The following is a 21,760-nucleotide window of genomic DNA, read 5'->3' on the forward strand; positions in this document are numbered from 1 at the left end:
CACCAGAATTGGTGGAGCCAGGGCGCTCTGAGCCCGCCCTCCCAGAGGGTCAGGCGTTGCCCCAGAAGTATAAAGTTCCAACCTCAGGGCTCACTGGGAGAGCAGCCGCCGGGGAGGCCAGACACCTCTGGCCTAGCTCGCGATTGGGAAACCCCAGCGGCCTGCAGTATACCTGAGGACTGGCCTGACCTGCCCCGCGCCAGCTACCCGGAGGAGTTGCTGAGTCTACCCCTCACCAGCTATCCCGAGGAACCCCTGGTGCTGGACCCCCCTGAGGACACCACCCTGACCTAGGTACCTCAAGAGGGGGAGTCTGGAAGTAGCCCAGGGGCAGCCGACCCTAGTCTGGCTGCCACACTGCCAGAACCCATGTCCGTGTGTTGTGGCCAGGATCCCCACTGACGCAGCAGTGCGTCTTCTGCTTGCTGCTAGGGCCCCAGGCTGGGACGCAGCGGAGTGGGAGGCCCTGCGGGTGGCAGTCTCCCCCTCTCCCAGGCCCTTTGGAACCTAGGGCCTGGGCTCACTGTGTATCTACTGTTGTTGCTCAGCTCTGGCCTGAGGGCCTGACTCACCATTGCCCTGCCCTGACCTAGGGCCTGGGCTTACTGTTTATACTGTTGTCGCTCAGTCCCTGCCTGAAGGCCTGAGCATCTGACTCACCATTGCCTCGCCCTGACCTAGGGTCTGGGCTTACTGTGTTTATTTCTGCCCTCACAAAGGCCGCAGAGGAAGACTCCCGCGGCCGAACTAATTCCCCATCTTCCTGAGTTTAGTGATGTGGTGTGGTTCCCCGCCGCCCAGGAGAGATGAGCCCCAACTATCCTCTCTACAGGCTGTGAAAGGAGCAGCTACCTTTAGCTGAATATGTACATGATCTATGTTTCCTACTTCATGAACTTGGACTGATCCTGCCTGGATGTGACGGGTCTGCTCGCCCTAGGTCCCCTGCAGCTATAGTACATCTGTGTTTAGGGAATATTTTGATGTTGCTCTTTATTTTAACATTATTGGCATAAGAACAAGGGGAAATGCGCTTTATTTAGACCCAATTGTTAATTATCCGTCATAGGAAGGAATGTGGGTCTGCAAGACTGATTCTGGCAAGGGAGAAACAGATCTAAGAAAAACCAGATTTGCCTTTGAGAGAAGGAGCCCAAATCTTTGTTCCAAACATCTGTGTTTTTTATCAGAGGACGGGGGCAAAGGATGGGAATATATACCATTTGTTCCCTGTGTCTGATGAAGCCCTGAGGGCTGTTGTTTCAACCAGGAGGGAATGGCATTTGCCTGCCTTGTGTCTGCCCTTAGACTGGGGTGGGTGGGTTCTTAAGTGTGGAATCCAGCTGCTCTCTTTGGAAAGGCAAATTAGGAGATGGGAGAAGGAAAGGCTGGAGACTAAACCAAGATCCTGGCAGCAGTTTAGAATCAACTTGAGAGAGCTGTCCTGTTACTGCTGGGTAAGGAGGACCCAGTTTGGATACAATAAGATTTCCTCTTACCTTCCCAAACCTTTGCTCAAACCGGTTTTAAGGGTTGAAAAATATAGTCAACGTTTATTTTCTGTGGGCTTTTCTTATCTTCTTGCCTTTCTGCTCTTCCAGGTTCTGGCCAGGACCAGATGCAGAAGTGCTGAAATAGCATGAGGATGGTGGTGCTTGTGATATTTCCAGGACAAGAAGAAGAAAGCCGAGAGGCTGTTCTCTTGCAAGATCTACACAGTTTTGCAGGCCAACAGGTCCATTTAGTTCAGATAGGCATCTACATTCAAGGGTGTTTACCTGAGCCTTGATGGTACATCTTGCTTGTTTGTGTAGCTGGTAATGAGTGGTTATGATAATGTGGAGTAGTAAAGATTCCTCCATTTGCCACCCACCCACCCACTCTCTCTCTCCCTCTGCAGGTGCCTTCTTCATCCCCTACCTTATCTTCCTCTTCAGTTGTGGGATCCCAGTGTTCTTCCTGGAGACAGCTCTAGGACAGTACACCAGCCAGGGAGGGATCACCGCCTGGAGGAAGATCTGCCCTCTCTTTGAAGGTGAGTCAATGAATGGGTTTCTCAGGTCCATGATGGAATTTCTGGGTCTCATAGGTTTTTGTATGAAAAATTTCAAAAGGTCTAGTTCTTGTTCTGAAGCAGAATAAGAACAAATGACAAAACCTTGACTTTTTTTGTTAAATGGAATTCTAGTTTTCTGGACAGCCCTTTAAAACCACAGAGAATTGACCTCACAACTATCCTGAAGTTTTATGATCCCCATTTTACAGAGGGGGAAACTGAGGCAGAGAAAGATTAAGTGATTTGCTCATATTGGCATTTACTGATATTGGCAGAGCCAGGATTAGAAGCTACCTCCTACAATCATATCAGGGTTGGAAGGGACCTCAGGACCTCAGGGTTGGAAGGGACCTCAGGAGGTCATCCAGTCCAACCCCCTGCTCAAAGCAGGACCAACCCGAACTAAATCATCCCAGCCAGGGCTTTGTCAAGCTGGGCTTTAAAAACCAAAAAGGATGGAGATTCCACCACCTTCCTGACCCTATGCTGTTTCTCTGGCCTCATTCTTTGGGCATGGGATGTAGTTAGCAGTGAAAACCCTTTTTATTTCTGATTTCTCCCCCATGATGAAACACATCTGGATCTCCCACCCTCAACCTGAATCTTACAGGATTCTTTGGTGAACCAAATTGCTCATTAATCTGCCATGCCCCCAGCTCCAGTGGGATGGTTTATGGCACTATTTGAAGCTAAAGTCTGCTATATTTGGGACTAGCCTGGGGCCATTTCCTAACCCCTGTCACTTTCCCTCTTAGGAATTGGATATGCCTCACAAGTCATTGAATCCTATCTGAATATCTACTACATCGTCATCCTATCTTGGGCTATCTTCTACCTGTTCAGCTCCTTTACTGCTGTGCTTCCCTGGGCCACCTGTAATAATTCTTGGAACTCAGGTACAACTTCAGCTAGTCTGCTTCTGGAAAGAGGATCTGGGTTTGAAAACTTTCCATCAAAACTGCTTTTTGACGGAAAATTGGGTATTTGATTAAACAAATTTTTTTGCACTGCTTGCTTTATGTGGAAAATTTTGAAATTTAATTGAAATATTCAGCTGAAAAATAAAATATTTTTATTTCAATATGCAGTTGTGGGCCAAATAGGTGGTGTTTGATTTCCTCATGTGCAGGGCTGGATTTACACCTTGCATGCCCCTAGGCAGCTCCCCACACCTTCCCTGGTGTCTAGGCAGCTGCGGGGCTCCCATCTCCAAGCTCCCCACCCCTGCCCGCAGCGGCTTAGAGCTCCAGAGTCTCCTGCCACCCATGACTCGGAGCTCTGGGGCTCCTCACTGCCTACGGAGGCTGGGAGCAGCGGAGGGCCCCCCGCCACCCGTGGCAGCCAGGACCTGCAGGGTCCCCCCATGGTTTGTGGCAGCTCGGAGATCTGGGGGCCCCGTTGCCCCGCAGCACCCGGGAGCTGTGGGGTGATCCCCAGCCACCCGCAGCAGCTGGGAACTGTGGCGGATTAGCCACTGGGCCAATGGGGCCCATGCCCAGGGGTCCTTGTCAATTGGGGGCCCCCAGAAAAATGGGTGCTCTGCTGCCTGCCCCGGCGCTCCTGCACAGGAGCGGCGTCAGGGTGTGGGGGCTTGCCCCACTCCCCTCACCCATCTGGCGCTCCTGATGGGGAGGGAGAGAAGCCCCCCCATGCCCTGACCCCTCTCCCCAGCAGGAGTAGTGTGTGTGTGTGTGTGGGGGGGGTGGCGGGGCAAGCCCCCGTGCTCTGACCCCATTTCCCCAGCAGGAGTGTGGTGGCAGGGGGCGGGTGTCGGAGGGACTGCAGATAGAAGTGGTGGGGAGGGGCCCGCACTTGCTCTGGCCCAGAGCCCCACAAACCCCTTATATCTGCCTCTGGCCAGGAGCTCTAGGGGTCCCCGCTGCCTGGCAGCAGTCAGGAACTGTGGGGTACCCCCACAGCAGCTCGGAGCTCCTAACCATTGCGGGCGGCGAGGGTACTGCCACTTTTAACTTTTAGGCATCCCGCCACCCAACCTCCTCCACCCACAGACCCCCCACTACCCCAACACACACATACCTCCCCCACGCCCCACTGCCCAGCGCCCCTCCACAAACCCCCATTGCCCAAAGCCTCCCCAGAGACCTTCTCTCCCGTGCTCTGCCCCCTGGCTGCACTCACCAGCCCCACTGGGAGGTGATTGTGTCTGCTGGGCTGAGTGAGGAGTGCTCCAGCAGGGCTGCATGGGGCCATCTGCCACTCAGCCAGCCCTGGCCCCACCCCTGCTGGGACCTGAGAGTGGCAAAAATTGAATTTTTAGGCATCCCTAGTCATGTGCCTAATGGGAAATCCAGCCCTGCTCATGTGCCCATTCTTCTCTATGGGCTGAGTTCCCCAGCTAGACTACTTCTCCCATGATGCACCATGGTCAGGATGCAACAGCCTTCTGTCACCATGAGGAGAGACCATGGTGCATCATGGGTTAGGTAGTCTGACCAAGGAACTCGGCTCATAGTGGGAGCATGCGGCATCTAAACTACAACTCTTATGGCAGCATTTCTGAATCAAAATGTTTTGGTTTTCGATTTTTCAAAATTTTCAGCTGGAAAAAAAGCCCATTTTCAAAGCAGCTTTAGTCTGGACTCCTCAACCCACTCTAAGCCATGGAAGGAGCTTTTCACTGGAGCTGGCACTGCCCTTATCTAGTGTAACGGGGTACAGCACAGCCAACTCACTGCACCTCAGACCCTCAAGCATCTGGGCCAGCCTCCATCACAGCAGAGAACTGTTTGGTCAATCAGTCTTTGGCTCACTCAGGCCAGGTCTCTGCTAGGAGTGCACTGTCGTTATAGCTGCACCAGTGTACTGTACAGGCAAAGCACTTCTCATATGGTTGCAGCTTATACTGGCAAAATTGTGCTTTTTCCAGTGTAGCTTATTCCGGCCCCCCTTCTCATTCCCTAAGTAAAATAAGCTATGCTGGCAAAACTTAGTCTCAAATCAAGGTTGGATGTTTTTCTGAAAGATTTGCTCTGGGGATTATTTTGGTGAAGATCTATGGCCTGTGTCATCCAGGAAGCTAGACTGGATGGTCGCAGTGGTCCCTTCTGGCTGTGGAATCTGTGGATCTATGAAAGTTCCCCTCTCCACGTTCAGTCGACTCACAGTCCTTGACATACCCCTGACAGGGCTCACTGCCTTCCCCAAAGGGGGATCCGACTCTCGCAGCTCCACATGCAGAGCTTTATTTGTGGGGAAAGCCAGGGAAATTACTCTCTGAGCTATCTCTTAACATTAAGTAACTTTCCAGCCTGGGTAGCCCATAGTTGCTGTCCCACAATACCCTGCATTCCTCCACCATCTGGGTTCTATTCAGTAGGGAGCCTCCACTTCCTGCATCCCTCTGGCTGTTCCTGGACTAGGATTCTGGCAGGGGTGGGGGGCGAGTGATTTTTACAGGGCAGTTTGAAGTGGTTGTGTGCAGCTGGAGTGAACAGGGAGGAGGCGGGAGGGAGCACAAGGCTGAGAAGCATGAGAATTCTCCGGACTCACCGACTTGCTTCCTCCTTTGTAGATTGCTGCGTGGACTTTCTGAATCACTCTAACTTGGAGAACTGGACAGCGCCTGCTAATGCCACCTCCCCAGTTACTGAGTTCTGGGAGTACGTACCCCGGATTCAGACTCCTCTCTCCTGAAGAGGTCACAGCAGTGTGAATACTCCAAATGGAGTCTCTGTAAGGCCAAAAAAGATGTGCAAGTGCCACATCTTGGAACCCAGACCTATGGCACGTCGCACATCATGGGGCACATGAGCACACTCACTGCACACGCAAACTTGCATACTGACTGGGCATACTGATTGACAGAAACCCATGGGGCATGTGGGCACTCCCTGGACACACACTGTCTCACCCCATGCACCACACAGCCCCAGAGGTCAGACATTGACCCTATCCGAGAACGCTTGCACGTACACACACGGACACGTTCTTTCTGACATGGCAGATGCACTCAGCACCCGCAGGTTGTGGATACACAGGGCCTGAACACATGTTGGTAGGGCCACCCTGACAGACACCTAGTGGGCACGCATGTACGCACACCAAGTGTGATGATCTATCTAGAGCAGGAGGCCAGGTGAGAGAGGGCTGGAAGACATTCTGCAAAGATGCTCTGCGGTGAAGCAGGAAGAGACAAAGTAGCTTTTCCCCTTATTCTAATTGAGTTCCTTGTTCAGTGTTAGAGGAAAGCAACTTTTTCTGTGATTCTTTACTGCTGGGCACTTATGCACCCTGTGAAAACACCCAGAGAGCAAACAGACGTAGCACCTGGGAGGAGTGCTGCAAGGAGAAATGCTGCAGAATACACTGTAGGGAATCATCCGGCACTGGCCCTAAGAGGGCATGAACAATATGGGACTTGTAATTCAAAGGACTCACATTCACAACCGTGCCCACACCCAATCTAGAGAAGTCATAGGAAGCAAGTGGGAATCAGGGGCTCAATCACAATAGCACGTTTTCATCCATCTCTTTCAAAGTGCTTTGCAAAGGTGATCCGTATCCATTATCCCACTTAGCCTGTCTGGGTATGTCTACACAGCAGCTAGACACCCACGGCTGGCCTGTGCCAGGTGACTCGGGCTTGCGGGGCTGTTTCATTGCTGTGTAGACATCCAGGTTTGGGCTGGAGCCTGGGGTTCTAGAACCCTGCAGAGTGGGAGGGTCCCTGAGTCTGGGCTCCAGCCCGAGTCCAGGAATCTACATTGCAGTGAAACAGCCCTGCAGCTCGGGTGACCAGATGTCCTGATTTTTATAGGGACAGTCCTGATTTTTGGGTCTTTTTCTTATATAGGCTCTTATTACCCCCTCCTCCCCCACCACCACCTATCCCGATTTTTCACATTTGCATTCTGGTCACCCTACCTGCAGCCAAAGCCTTGCGAGCCTGAGTCAGTTGGCACGGGCCAGCTGCGGGTTTTTCTTTGCTGTGTCTCAGCTTCCCCATTGGTGAAGTGACTTGTAAAATGCCACAAGAGGAGTCAGAAGAAGAGTTGGGACCTCAGTGTCGGGCTCCTGTGCCCTGGGCCCATCCATCAATAGCTACAGAAACCACTGTGATTTCAGTACAATGTTGCCAACTACCAGGGAGCCACTCAGTTTTGGGGCGGTTTTGGCCCAGAAGGCACAGAGTTGTCATAGATATTAGGGTAGTGAGAGGCTGCAGGGGAGCTGTCTGGACATGGTGGTCAGCTCTCACATGGTCCCTGTTAGGCTATGTTTACACTATGAGTGAGGGGTGTGGTCCCAGCTCTTGTAGATATACTGCTGTAAGCTCTCATCTGAGCTAGCATGCTTAAAATAGTAGTGTAGCCATGGTAGCATAGGCCATAACCATAAGTGTTCCTAGAGGGAGCCACAGAACATGGGGTGGTTGGAGGAAACAAAGTAGCCAGCAGGTGAATGGGAGCCATTGATGATACCGGGGGGCTGCAGGGGAGGCTGCTGATGGAGTGTGTCCTGCGAGGCAGCCAAAGGGATTGCAGTGATGTGAGACTGGGAGTGACTGTGCTGTGAATGCTTGGGGGCTGCAATGGGGCTATTGAGGGCTTTGGGAGAGTTGGAGAGCCCAGGCTGACTAAAGGGGGAGGTGGGACTGCGGGGGCCAGGCTCCTTGGGGATTCCAGAGAGACCTGAGGCATTATGGTGACCAAGAATACAGTCTTGCTGTGAGGAGTAGGGTGATTGGAAGCAGCAGTGATGGGGGAGATTGGGCAGCCGTGCTATGGGATGTGTATGAAAACTCTGGGCTGGAGGCTGTTGGAAGAGTCAAGTCTGGGATGTTAACCTTTCTCTCTCCTCCTGCACTGGCAGGAATCGAGTCCTGGGACTCTCAGACGGTATTCACAATCTGGGCACTCTGCGCTGGGAGCTGGCTCTCTGCCTCTTGCTCGCCTGGGTCATCTGCTACTTCTGCATCTGGAAAGGAGTCAAGTCCACAGGCAAAGTAAGAGCAAACTCTGTCCCCTTAGTCCCTAAACCTCCTCCTAGCTGCCATTATATCTCTTCTCCACCTTCTTAGCCTTCTCCATGATACAGAGAGAGAAGAAGAAAGGAGGCAGGGACCACACAAGACATAGGGCCATACTCAGATTGGCATGGGTGGGTGCAACTGCATTGAAGTCACAGCTGCTTATGCTGGGTCTGAATTTACTCCATTATGAGAAGAGCAAAGAAAGTCAATCAAACAGAGAGGAGACAAGGGAAAGTGCTTAGAAGAAATGGTGAAATCCTAGACCAGCACTGTCCACTGTAATGGTGAAATCTTGTGAAAGATGTTGCTTCACCGTTTGCAAGACACAATCATCCAGTTGCTGATGCACAGTCCCCAAGCGGTCTGGTGGCTTTGGCAACATTAGTTTGTTTTACTGTCAAATCTCCAATCACCAATAATAAATACCAGAGCTGAGTGAATAACCCACTAGAAATAATATCCTTAGGGGATTCTTCTCAGTTACTTCCCATTTCCTCATTATTTGTAATTGCTCAGTTTGGGGTTTTTTGTCTTTTTTTTTTCTTTAACTCAATGGATTGCTCACAAACAGGGTGCTGCTGTGAGCATTCCACATTCGATATTGAAAATTTGAGCTGGCCTGGCTGGTTGTGATTGCATAAGTCACATGTTATTGTTTCTATTCCTGGATTGGATGAGCATAACATATTTAACATGGGAGGCCTAAAGAAGCCACTTGGGCTTTAATGGTGCAGGGCTGGAGTATAACCCCCTGAGCAGTGGTGAGGGTAGGTTATACTACTCAGGGTTGGTCTTGCACATTTCTAGAGGACGTGTGACAATCACTAAGGTGTGAGTGACCAGTTTCTTCAATCCCCTTCTTCCATAAAAGATGTTTCCCACTATTTGCTCTCTCTCCATCCACGAAGCTCCCATCACTCTCACCTTGTTTGCTGATACAGGTATTGGGACACATCCTTCACAATAGACACATCTCTTTAGTTCTGCGTCAGTGAGCTGCTGAGTCCACAGGGCTGTCTTCATCTCCCATATTTACAGCCTTTTTACCACTGTGCTCCTTGGCTCAACTTTCATATGGGAATGTGTGGAGCCTGCAAGACTCTTTGCCTTTAATGGAAATGTACTTAGTTGCTCTCTCCTGCTTGCTGCATATGTGTGGAGACACAGAGAACTCAATTAAAATTCACGTCTCCTACCCACTCGTCTCTCTTTGCACTTAAGAAAACAATCAAATAGTGACGTATAAATATACAGATTTAAAATGATGTTGAAAAATTGGAAAGGTTTCAGAAGAGCTACAAGAATGATCTGGTGCCTGGAAAATCTGTCTTACAGTTAAAGCTGACCAGGAAACGGTTTTCCTGTCCTGTGACAATTTTTGAGATTTCAAAAAACTTTTCCCATCCTGAATCAGGACAAAAGACCAAAATAGTAAAAATTTTCACAAACTGAGAAAAAAAGATTCAATTTGGGTCAATTGAAACACTAGTTTCAATAATTTTGCAATGTTTCATTTCTATTACAAGTTTTCAAATTTTTTTTTTTACTTCCATTAGTTTAGCTTTCTAAACCTAAAATTGTTTTGAACTGGTAAGCCAGAATTTGTCATTTTGGCAATTTTGATACTTTTTGTATAAAAAAACATTTTGAGTAGAGATTTGTGGAAACTGACCCTTTTCCATGAAAAGTTTTGGTTTTGGCAAATCCGCATATTTTGATGGGCAAAAATAGTTTGATCAAAAAATTTCCAACCATATCTATTGGCAGTGAAAGACTAAAAAAAGCTCAATCTATTTATCTTAACAAAGAGAATGTTAAGAGGTGACTTGATCAGTCATAAGTATTTACATGGGCAGAATATTTCTGACAGGAGATGGCTCCTTAATCTAGCAAAGCCGTAACAAGATCCCACGGTTGTCAGCTGAAGTTTGACCAATTCAGACAAGAAATAAGGTGCAAATGTTTAACAGTGAGAGTAATTAACCATTGGAGCAATATACCTAGGAATGTGGTGGATTCTCCATCATTCCAAGTCTTTAAATCAAGACTAGGTGTTTTTTACAATAAATGTTCTGCCTCAGTCAGAAGTTATGGGCTTAATGAAGAAATTGCTGTGTGAAATTCTATGACGTGTGCTATGCACGAGGTCAGACTAGATGATCGCAATGGTCCCTTTGCCTTAAAATCTACTAATCTGATGGGATGCTGTCAAGTAATTTAACTGTTCTGCTCTGTTTCTCACTGTCAGAAAAAGTTGTGCTTTGGCATATTATGAACAAGCAGTGGAGAGTTCACAGAATCTCTTAAAAAGTACATACCTTGGTTTAATATTTGCAGTGGTGTAAGATTATTTGCAGAGATCACCTACAGAACTTTGTAGTCAACAGGAAGTCAACTCTTGACTGAAAGTTCATTTTTAATAGTCAATACTTAAAGGCCCGGTACCAGTACCTTAATGGTTACTAGAGCTGGGAGAATAATTCATATGAAAAGTCTGAATGAGTAGTTTTTTAAAAACCAGTTCATTTTGGCCACATTTGTTTTCCTTTTGTGTTTACTTTCCTCATACTTTGAATAAATCTGGTTTACTAGCATAAATGTTCATAAAAAGTGAATTTCAGAGACAAATTTCAGTGCCAGCAGTGCTTGTATGCTCCTCCAATCAGGGAACAGAAACAGTACCATCTGACTTATTTGACCAATCACAGTCAAATAGCATAGTTTGACGTTTGAATATTTGCTATCAATCCATAGCATGAACAAAAATTCAAAAGGATATTATCTGAGTGAATCTGAATAATGAATACATTTAGGGAAATTGCAGCTTGCTCACTGATATTCAGTTCCACAAGCAGAAAAAGGGGCTTAGCCTAATGATGAATGACTCCAACAGTTCTCAAAACCAATCCATTTCATTTTCAAAACAAAAAAGAGGACAGGAGGGCTTTACAAAAACTGTGGTCAAGGCTTTCAAAAACACGTCAAGATTTTGGGGGCTCTCAGATTTAAGTTGAGATGCCTTAAAGAGGCTCAATTTTTCAGTGTAGTGAGCAATCACTCTTTGAAAATCAGGCCTCTGCCGGGTGTCTCAAATTGCTGCCCTGCCCCCCTCAAAATCACTGCTCATTTTTGGAAATCTTGGCCACGAATAAAAATATTTTCATGGCCTTTAATTAGAATTCAGTGACAGCAGAGGCTTTGGGTTTTTAAAGACTCAGGTGTTGTTAATAATAGAGTTAGGGGATTTGCTTTGGATGTATAACCTATAGGGTTACAAGGTCCCCTTTTTATCCTTCTCTCTGCTTCCAGGTTGTTTACTTCACTGCCACATTTCCCTACTTGATGCTTTTTGTCTTGCTGATTCGAGGGGCCACCCTACCTGGTGCTGCTGAGGGGATCATGTTCTATCTGAAGCCAGACATTTCCAGGCTTGCAGACCCGCAGGTGAGTAAATACAGCCTGATAAAGTGGGGTGTGGAGAGACTCCAACAAAGTGGTAGTGATGGGAAAAGCAGGGGTCCAGCACCTTGCAGGATCAGGCCTTAATTGACTGCTATCTAGATCAGGTTGGACTGACAAAATATTGAGGCCTCTTTAAAAGGGTTGATGGGGGAATCTCGGCCCAGCACAAATACCGCCTTTTTGTCAGTGTATTTTAAACATATGGATGTGTTAGGTCATTGCCATTTAGGGGCTTGGCAAATGCAGAAGCATCTATTAAATATTCAGTGTATGACAGATGGTTTTGTTGAGCCTTAAGTGAAATGATGATGAACAAAAGGGGAAAAAACCTCTCTCTTCATTCTCTCTGGCCCAGCTTGAGCTTTTCTTGTAAGAGGCTGGAGCTTTCTCAGGGAGACCAGCTTCCTAGTATAAGAGAAACTGCAGTAGGTGTGTAGGTAACTATCGGAGCTATAAATGGTTGGTTTTTATAAACAGGAGCCCCTTTATTCTGAGATTTGGCATTTGCTATGAAATCGGCACCTTCTTGCAGAATTGTGCTCCGGAATCTCTGCTTTAATTTAAAAAAAACATTATGTTTCTAATCCTGATCTGTATTGGGGGAAAAAAGCTTGAAACTGTGTAACTTGCATTCAGTGTTAGTTCCCTGAGTTTGCAGATAGCCTGAAACAATAGTTTGGAGAAGTGTGAACTGCCCAGTGCATCCCAATGGGATGTTAATTCTGAGACCTAACGGTGAGTATTTAAACGTTAATTATTTCACTGCTGATCATTGTAGCAGAAGCATTCAGCTAATGTGCTTTTCCCACAATCTCAAACTGCCTCCTGCCTCTTCCAGGATGGCAAAAGGCCCAACTGCTCCCTACCGTTTAGGGGACAGCAAGGATACTGGACAAGGTTTTCTTTCCTGGCTGTTAACTTGCTATTAAGGTCCTTCCCTGGCTCTTTGGAAGATGCTGAGCACTGCAGCCCATCTTTTGTGGCTCTGTGTACTAGCATCACACGATGTGAGAGAAAGTGCTATCAATACAGTGATAGTGGAGGAGGAGCCAGTGGCTGAAGGCTGAAATAAACAACAAACTCTGCTGCTCTCGATGGGTGCCTGGATGAGTTAATGAAAACCATGGTGGTGATGAGATACTATGAACCCAACATCTCCTGGCTGCTCCCGTTGTCCTGATCTTCCTCCACCCTGATGTGTAGGGAATACCCCCGGTGGTGTGGTGTCATATAAAGGTTCTATTGGCACTTGTTTGGGATGGCTTTGTGAGCTACTCATGGTTTTTTCACTCCCAAGCAGCTAAGTGACCTCCAACTTGTGCTGGTACAGACTTTATACCATGCCACATCCCCACACACCCTCTCTGTACAGTCTGTGGGCACTTTAGCTTAGAAAAAATGAATGGTGATCTAGCCCCCTGAATCATTGCCTCTGGGGGAATGGATGATGACAGCGCTCTTGGAATATGCCCTCTGTCAGAGTAGCTGGTGAAGGACAGATTATGCAACAGACACCCGAGGGCAGTCAATTATTTTTTGTCAAGGTCCAAATTTCTTGGTCAAGGTCCAGACTCCAGAGAAATATTTTCACACCTCAATAACAATAATGATGATAATAAGTAAATAAAAATATGTTGTCCGTTCAAAAGTGTCTGGCAGTCCAGATTTGGCCCATGGTCTGTCTATTGACTACCCCAGCCTGAGGGCTTAAAAATCACTCTCCGTTCCCTACTCAAATCCATTCTTCCTTGGACTATTTGAGAGAAGCTGTTGGGGTCCAGAAGGAAAATCCTCCCTTTTCATGGTGAAACCTTCATTCCAGTCCCCCAAGCTGGGACGATCAATCCAGAGACATGTCACACCTCGTATGGATTCTTCCCTTCTCTGCCTGATGAGGATTTCTCCATGTCTGACAGGGTGCTTCCCCGAAGTGTGTGTGCTCTGATAGGACTTAACCATTTATTTCCTTAGCCATGGCTGGAAATCCCTGTCCATTTCTGTTCTAGGTGTGGATGGATGCAGGCACTCAGATCTTCTTCTCTTATGCTATCTGCCAGGGGTGCCTGACAGCCTTGGGCAGCTACAACAAGTACAATAACAACTGTTACAGGTAGGAGCAGCCTGTGCCCCTTTCTCTCCCTCTCACATCCAGCTGAGGGCCCTGTGGGCAGCTGAGCAGACTGTAGTTGGAGCTGTGGCACAATCAAGGGTGGGGCCTATGCCATTTCGTTCTATGCTCTTGTCAGCTCTCACAAGCTAAGCAGGGCTAAGCGACTGGATAGGAGACTACCAAGGAAAACCCAGGGGCTACAGGAAATGCCTTTGGTGGCTCTGCTGGTGGCACTCTTCCATCTGGGTCAGGGACAGAGGGCACGGGGCTCCTGGAGGTGCCATTGTTGTGTTGATACGGGTACTGTAAAATGTTACCTGATATGGAAATAAGATTTAGTGACGCATGTGGCCAAATTCAGTTCAGTTACCTGGGTCTGATCTCGGGGGAATTACACCAAATTCACAGTGGTCTAAAGAAGAGGAGAATCTGGCCCATGGCATCAAATGCCTTATTAAAATCCTGGCCCCTTTAGTGTGCCCTGTGTGTGTTTTAATTCTATCAGAAAGAGCAAGAGAAAGGCTTGTCTGGCATGACAGGTTCTTTTTCATCCAGTGCTTATTGCTTCTAGTTCCCTTTTCCTCTCGGGCCTGATCCCCAGCCCATTCAAGTCAATGGGAGTCTTTCCATTGGTTTCAGAGGGCTTTGGATTGGGACCCTTGTTATTTAAGGATCCTTTTTCTCTCAATATTTGTTCCATTGCTCTACCCTCATATGATGATTTCTGTTGCCCCTTGTTGTGCCAAGTCCCTAGTGACTTCACTGGGGCATCCTGCTTACAATATATTGCTGCAGCCCTCTGTCATTTTTATTGCCAAGTATAATCATATAGCTCTTGTAATGCCATGGGTCAAGGCTGTAGGCTGTCAAGTTCTGTTTTGGGCTGTTGGCCTCTGGAGGAGTCTCAGGCTAGTGTTGGTGTAAGCAAATGAATGGATTCCTGTCCCATTCAGAAAGCTGAGCACAAAAGCAATTGCCCAAAGTGGTAAATTTGCAGAGGAAAACAATACCGTCTCTGTGTCTCTCTTTGGTTCTTCTCCAACAGGGACTGCTTCATGCTATGTTTCCTGAATAGCGCCACCAGCTTTGTGGCTGGCTTTGCTATCTTCTCTGTGCTGGGCTTCATGGCACAAGAACAGGGCGTGCCCATTTCAGAAGTGGCCGAATCAGGTAGGTGCTTTCTAAATGTGGCAGGGCCAAAAGGAAAACTTAAAGCATGGGTGGACTTTTTAGGAACTGACATCTTTGAATATGAAGCCAACCCATGAGGTTATCAGTGCTGCTACCTTGAACCAACCCTAAATCCTCTGTAATTGCTTGTGTCCCCAGTCCAGTTGCCCAGAAGGAGCCTCTGCCTATTCTGCAGACTCAGAGGCCCTGGCTTCTGTCATCCAGAACCACTGCTTTGTTCTCTGCTATCCTGATGCACTTAGTTCCCCTGTCCAGAACCAGAGCTGCATTCCTTGTTGTTTTGAAATCCTTGATTCTTCTTTCCAAAACCAGCCGCTCAGCCCGTGTCAGCAGTCATTATCCTGTGTGTCAGTGACCATTGCACAATACATGCTGGGGAGGTGAGGTCTTGGCAGGCTAAGTTTTTTAAACAGCACATCAAACTGGTCTCTGTTGTGCTGGGTCGTATTGTTGGGGAAACCTCATCCTTACTCAGCTGTCTGATTGGCAGGTCCCGGCCTAGCATTCATTGCGTATCCAAAGGCTGTAACGCTGATGCCTGGGCCTCAGCTCTGGTCCTGCCTATTCTTCCTGATGCTGATCTTCCTGGGACTGGACAGCCAGGTACAGTAAATGACCCTCCTCTTTCCCTCTAACTCCAAAGTGTCTGTCACGTGTTTAAGAGCCTCGTGTAGTTCATAGCTCGTGGGTGGGAAATGGTGAGGTGTCTCTCAGCCATCTGAAACACCTGTTACACATCCATGTTACTACTTCAGAAGGATAATACCTAGAGCTGGCCAGTACATCCCAGCAGCCAGCTGGTGTCAGGTGTTACTTCTTAACAGCGACCTGCAGCACCTGAACCTTCCAGCATAAGCCTCTGACAATCCAGTGACAATCAGCAGCCGCACTTCGTTGTCCTTCCCACCAAGTGTGCCCTTAGGGGATAGCAGTCATCCCTCATGAACCAGGCACTTTACTACAAATTTTTTATAAATCTCCTCTAAGTTCACGAGGCCTCCTTTTGTACTGTGACAATCCCCTTCGGTAACTGTAGTTTGATGGCAGCTCCGACTGTACGACGAGTGTTCTTGATTCCAGGTGTGACTTGTGACCTGCAGTACTGTTTCCTGGCTCCAGAGTAGCTGCTTCCTGGCAGTAACTTCTTTTCTACCACAGTGGTTCCTTGTGACACATAATTCATTTCTTGATAACTCTTTGTAGTGAGGTGCAATTCCCTTCTTGTCTCCATGTTCCGTGTGTCATTTCTGTTGTACCTCAACATCCTCCCTACTCCAGGTGCAAGGCTTGTGATAATCTCACTCAGTTCCAGATGTGGTTCCTGTCACTCCTCTGGGGTGCTCAATTCCTGATGTTGCACCCGTGGTAATTCCACTTCCTCTGGGACTCAGACACAGCTATGCCTCCCTGTTTCCAAGAAGTTCATGCTTCAGGTGTAGGAAAAAGAGGAGAGACTAACTGAGTGGAAGAATAGAAGTGGGAAAAGGATGGGTGGGGAAAGAGAGACATTTAGGTCTTTGGTTTCTTGACATGAATTCTTCTGCAGTTCGTCTGTGTTGAGAGCCTGGTGACAGCCATTGTTGACATTTACCCAGAAGTTCTCCAGAAGAAAGGGCACCGGGAGTTGCTGATCCTGGCCATTGCAGTCATATTCTACCTGCTTGGCCTGATGCTAGTCACTGAGGTAAGAAGGGAAGTACATGGTGTGGGAAGAGGGATATGGACTTGTCTGGAACAGTATTATCTGCAGTAAGTTTGTATTTCACACTGTGTTAGTTATTCTCTCTCTCTTTAGCTTAGTTTATTAGCTGGTGCATATCAGAACCAGTAGTTCTTCTTTCTTATATAGTGCCAGTTGAGATGTTGTCATACTCTATAGCTGAGCCTTCCTCTGGAGTATGTCTCAGAGATAACCTAGTACCAGGGAAGGGCCACCTGAAAGGAACTTTATATCCAAACTCCAGTCCTGATGGCTCTCAGATCAAAAGTAGATGAGCTACACATGAGATGTGAATGCTGCCAGTCTTTGCCATGGTGGAGGTCTTCCAAAGGAAGGCACAGTTGGCTGGCCGTCATCCGTGGAAAACAGGACTGAGGGTACGAAGGCTGTTGATAGCAGGTCCTAGACTAAGTTAGAACAATGGCACTCAACTTTTCCAGACCACTGTACCCCTTTCAGGAGTCTGATTTGTCTTGCCTACCCACAAGTTTCACCTCACTTAAAAACTACTTGCTTACAAAATCAGACATAAAAATACACAAGTGTCACAGCATGCTGTTACTGAAAAATGGCTTACGTTCTCATTTTTACCATATAATTATAAAATAAATCAATTGGAATATAAATATTGTACTTACATTTCAGTGTATAGTATATAGAGCAGTATAAACAAGTCATTGTCTGTGTGAAATTTTAGTTTGTACTGACTTCGCAAGTGCTTTTATATGTAGCCTGTTGTAAAACTAGGCAAATATCTAGATGAGTTGATGTACCCCCTGGAAAACCTCAGAGTATCCCCAGAGGTACGTGTACCCCTGGTTGAGAACCACTGATAGCTGCTCCCCACACTCTGGAGACACCAGGATCTTGCTATCTGATACAACCCTTAATCTCTCTTAGATGGCATTCCTGCAGTCATCTGAAAAGTCAGAGGTCCTTGCTGAGATTTTACTTGGGAGAATTCTCGCAGAAGGCAATAGGAGCTTTGCCTGAGTAAGGACTGGGTGAAAACTGCATCAGGACTTCAAGACCTATCTAACTTCCCTGAGGCTTTTACACAATGCCCATCACTGAGGGATAATCTAAACATTGCACAAAGCTGGCCCAGTGTTTGGTGGGATTAATAGGAAAGCTTTTTTTCTGTCTCAGTGGCCATTCAAGGGGTTGATAATTTTTGAATGTATCTGCTCCACGTTTTTCTTTTATTGGAGGTGCTATTTTCTTGTCAAGACAAGGTGTGAGAATATGAGAGAGAGTCGGATGCTACAAATAGTTCTCCTGGGAGTAGAACAAGGGCTCAGGCCACCATACTGTCATTGCACAACAGAGAGCCAGAGGCCGTTGCCCCCTAGGGCTTCCAACTGTGCTTGGGACCCTTGCAACATGTAGAGATGGGCTCAAACTAGAAACCTGGCATCTAAACATACTGAACTTCAGGGTAGTTCATACCTGGATCTAAACTTTATGGCATATGCCCGAAGCTCAACATAGCCAAGGACCACATTCAGAAACAGTGCTAGAAACTTGCCAGGGAGAATGGTCTATAGCAGTGTTTAAAAACATCCAAACCCCTGTTCTCTGTGGATACTGAAATCATGCTATGAAATGATTGGGAAACCTCATCCTGGACTTATGCCTGACGATCATTAGGGCATGGTGGTACCTAGCATAGTTAGTTTCCTAGTGTGGACAGGCCTAGAGACAGAAACCTCCTCCTATGCCCCTTTGCTCTGTGCGCAGTTCCCCTGTCCCTCAGCCTTATTTTTATATTTGTACAAATTCCACCCAAGCCATTTTCTCTTGCACATTCCCTTTTGCTGAGCCCTCCATGTCTCCCCTTTCTCTGCCTGACACAGGGTGGAATGTACATCTTCCAGCTGTTTGATTATTATGCTGCCAGCGGTATGTGCCTACTATTCCTGGCCATTTTTGAAGTCATCTCTGTTGGCTGGGTGTATGGTAAGTGGAACACAAGGACGCAGGCTGTTGTGGAGGGATGGGAATAGCCGTGTCAGCCCCAGGGAAAAGCAGGAGTGCCTCGTGCTTCTGATTTAATCTGTTCACCCATGGGATTCCTCAGTCCCCATACACTTAGTGTTGGAATGATTCTTATCTCTGCTCTGAAAGGGATTTTCCCAGGAAAAGAAGTGAATTCAGTCTTCCTGCTCATTCAGGCATAGGTTCTGTCTCCCACACTCTGTGCTGGTCTGCCAGTGGACCTCTAGGCCTTTCTAGCTGACATAGACTATACTTACTTAGAGCAGAAGAGGATTCTCCACGTAGGAGTGGCAGTGGCTGCCATTTTGTGGCTGACCTGTTATGCGATCTCCCTATGTCTTTCTGTTAATTTAATCCTGACAGTTTATTTAATCTGAAATTCCGTAGAGACACACACTGTAAATTAGCATGCATAAAACTCATTTGCATAGTGTCTGGCCACAGTTACAAATGAAATTAAAGGTCTGATCTAGTGCCCAGTGAAATCGATAGCAAACCTGCCAATGATTTCAAGAGGAGCAAGGTTGGACCCCAAAAGCACAAATTTCTTGTGCCTGCTCCTTGTGTGTGTGCATGTGTCTGTGTGAGAGAGATTTATACAAATGCAGAAAACAGAGCATTCATTGCAGGACCACCCAAAATGCTGCCTTAGGCCATCACACTTCATGCCTGCTCTGGTTATCTAAAACAGTCCTCATGGTTTCAGTCTCAGCGCTGATGCAGCGAGAGGACTGTATGTGAGCTCTCGTCTGGAACAGTTAATCCCAGTGTGTACACTATTGTTTGGAGAATGCTCCCTGCAGCATGTTGTTGTGGCCGCAGCCTTCAAATCCAGAGCTCCAAAAACGTATCAACTTATTCTGCGCTCGGTTTTCAGAGCTGGGAAAAAATTACATTAGTGTTTCCCCTTTGGCAAATGCCATCAGTGGGTTTGACGTAGCCTGGTCTGTTTACAGCAATAAAGCTGTGCACCGGAAATCTCAAATCCTTGTAACAATGCCGGGCTGACAGGCAGGAGGAAGCTACCTAGGGGTGTATGGCATCATAATTGCTGGCAATAGGCAAGCTTGGAATGTGTGTTTGTGTTAGCGCCACTGCTGTAATACTTTGCAGTGTAAGCCAGGGAATCGGTGCTGCCAACCCATAGGCGGGGGAAAACCCATTAACTGGCATTAGTCACATTTTTTTAACTAACTCCCCCATTTTTTTCTACTGACTCCATTTCAACACTCTCAGAAATGAAGCCAGCAAGTGCAAATTAGAGTAAAGCCGTTACAATCACAACATGTATTGTCCTGACCTGACCTATGAGAAAATGGTAAAAAACCAAAACAAAACTAGGCATGTTTAGTCTTAAGAAAAGAAGACGGGGAGGGATGAGAACAGTCTTCAAATATATTAAGGGCTGTTCTAAAGAAGACGGGATCAATTTGTTCTCCAGGTCCACTGAAGGTCAGACAAGACGTAATTGGCTTAATGTAAAATAAGGAAGATTTAGGTTAGATATGAGGAAAACTTTCTAACTATAAATAGGTTTCAGAGTAGCAGCCGTGTTAGTCTGTATTCACAAAAAGAACAGGAGTACTTGTGGCACCTTAGAGACTAACCAATTTATTTGAGCATAAGCTTTTGTGAGCTGAATGCATCCGATGAAGTGAGCTGTAGCTCATGGAAGCTTATGCTCAAATAAATTGGTTAGTCTCTAAGGTGCCACAAGTCCTCCTTAACTATAAATAGTAGTTAAGCACTGGAACAGGCTTCCAAGGGAGGTTGTGGAATCCCCATCACTGGAGGTTTTTAAGAACAGGTTAGACAAACACCTGTCAGGGATGGTCTAGGTTCGCTTGGTACTGCCTCTGAGTGGGGGCTGAACTCGATTACCTCTTGAGGTCCCTTCCCGCCCCACATATCTATGATTTTATGAATAAGCATAAAGGGGAGGGCAAAAAGTGGAAGACATAATGGAGCATGGATGAGGGTGCAAACCAAGGTCTAGCAAGGGACAACTGTCCCTCTTGCCCCATACCAAATAACGCCCCTGCACCTAACTCCATATTTAGGCATCTAAATAAGTGGCCTGAATTCCAGAAATTCTGAGCACCTGAAGGACCAAATACATCCCTGCTGTATGGAATTAGAGCTTCCATTTTAGTAAAGCATAACTAACCTGGACTTGGCATGAGTAATTTCTAAAGAACAAAAATTCTCACCCCCCTTACCTCTCTCTTTCTCTGTCCCTTCATCTGGTGGTCAAGGTGCAGACCATTTCTATGACAACATCGAGGACATGATTGGTTATCGGCCGTCGCCTCTGATTAAGATGTGCTGGAAGGTTGTCACCCCTGGTGTTTGCGTGGTAGGTACAAACTATGGTGAGGCATGTTTGTACAGGGATCCTAGAATCTGAGTGAAGAAGAGAATTTGAGAGGGGCACTATTGTTTTTATAGAATTGCTGTGGAGGAGCAGTAGCTTCTCTGTAGTTGAAGCTGGAATCAATTTCCATTGTAAAGCCTTGTCTTAGGTCTGGAAATTTCATTTAGCCTGAAAATTGGCATATTTATTCTTCAGGCAAAGGAGAATGTATCTGCAAAGGCTTAAGGGAATTGATCAAATCATTTTTGAATTTCAGCCCATTAAAGAATTACCTTGTTATGAAATGTTCTCTTCTGTCTCCATTTCTATGACTTCCTCTAGTTCAAAAACATCTTGTTCCTGCCCCTCGCTTTCCATAAAGTCAAATCACCTTGAAAATGCACCCACTGACTATGTTTGAAGAAAACAGTTTATAACTAAGGAAATATATTAACTATTTTTGTCTCATGCCCAGTTCTGTTTCCATTGATTTCAACAGAAGGTATAGGCCTAACCCTGCTCCCGTGAACGTCATGGCATTTGTTTGTCATTGACCTCAGGATCAGACACTATGGCCAAAATCTTCAACAGCTTGGATAGGCACAAATAGCCTGTGGAGCTGCCACCTGAGGGCTCCAGTGGGAATTGAAAACCATCAGGGAGTTTTCAGAGCTGCTGCTTGGTCATGCATGAGTTTCTGAAAGCTGAATGGTTTGAGTGCTCTATAGGTCTGGGTGCAGGCTGAGAGATCATCTTTCAAAGAGTATTTTCAGAGAGAGCCTTGGGTGCCCCCAGGGCCTGTTCTCAGAGCTCAAAAGTCAGTCCTGTCAGAGGCATGACTAAGCCAGGAGTCACCAGAGAAGGTGCCCAAACTGCAG

At 46.9% G+C, this 21,760-nt stretch overlaps 1 protein-coding gene across 1 annotated transcript in view; it reads left to right on the forward strand.

Moving 5' to 3' along the window:
• LOC102944031 (sodium- and chloride-dependent betaine transporter) overlaps positions 1–21,760 on the forward strand; it is a 63,147-nt gene that overhangs the window by 28,742 nt on the left and 12,645 nt on the right. Inside the window, exons 3-13 of the mRNA XM_043540564.1 lie at positions 1,901–2,035; positions 2,812–2,952; positions 5,589–5,676; positions 7,889–8,021; positions 11,358–11,492; positions 13,517–13,620; positions 14,666–14,790; positions 15,302–15,414; positions 16,358–16,495; positions 18,388–18,490; positions 20,785–20,885. Coding sequence (XP_043396499.1) covers positions 1,901–2,035; positions 2,812–2,952; positions 5,589–5,676; positions 7,889–8,021; positions 11,358–11,492; positions 13,517–13,620; positions 14,666–14,790; positions 15,302–15,414; positions 16,358–16,495; positions 18,388–18,490; positions 20,785–20,885 — 1,316 coding nt within the window. The remainder of the gene's footprint in view (positions 1–1,900; positions 2,036–2,811; positions 2,953–5,588; positions 5,677–7,888; positions 8,022–11,357; positions 11,493–13,516; positions 13,621–14,665; positions 14,791–15,301; positions 15,415–16,357; positions 16,496–18,387; positions 18,491–20,784; positions 20,886–21,760) is intronic.

The sequence above is a fragment of the Chelonia mydas genome, chromosome 1 (genome assembly GCF_015237465.2).
Source record: "Chelonia mydas isolate rCheMyd1 chromosome 1, rCheMyd1.pri.v2, whole genome shotgun sequence".
NCBI classification, from domain to species: Eukaryota; Metazoa; Chordata; order Testudines; family Cheloniidae; genus Chelonia; species Chelonia mydas.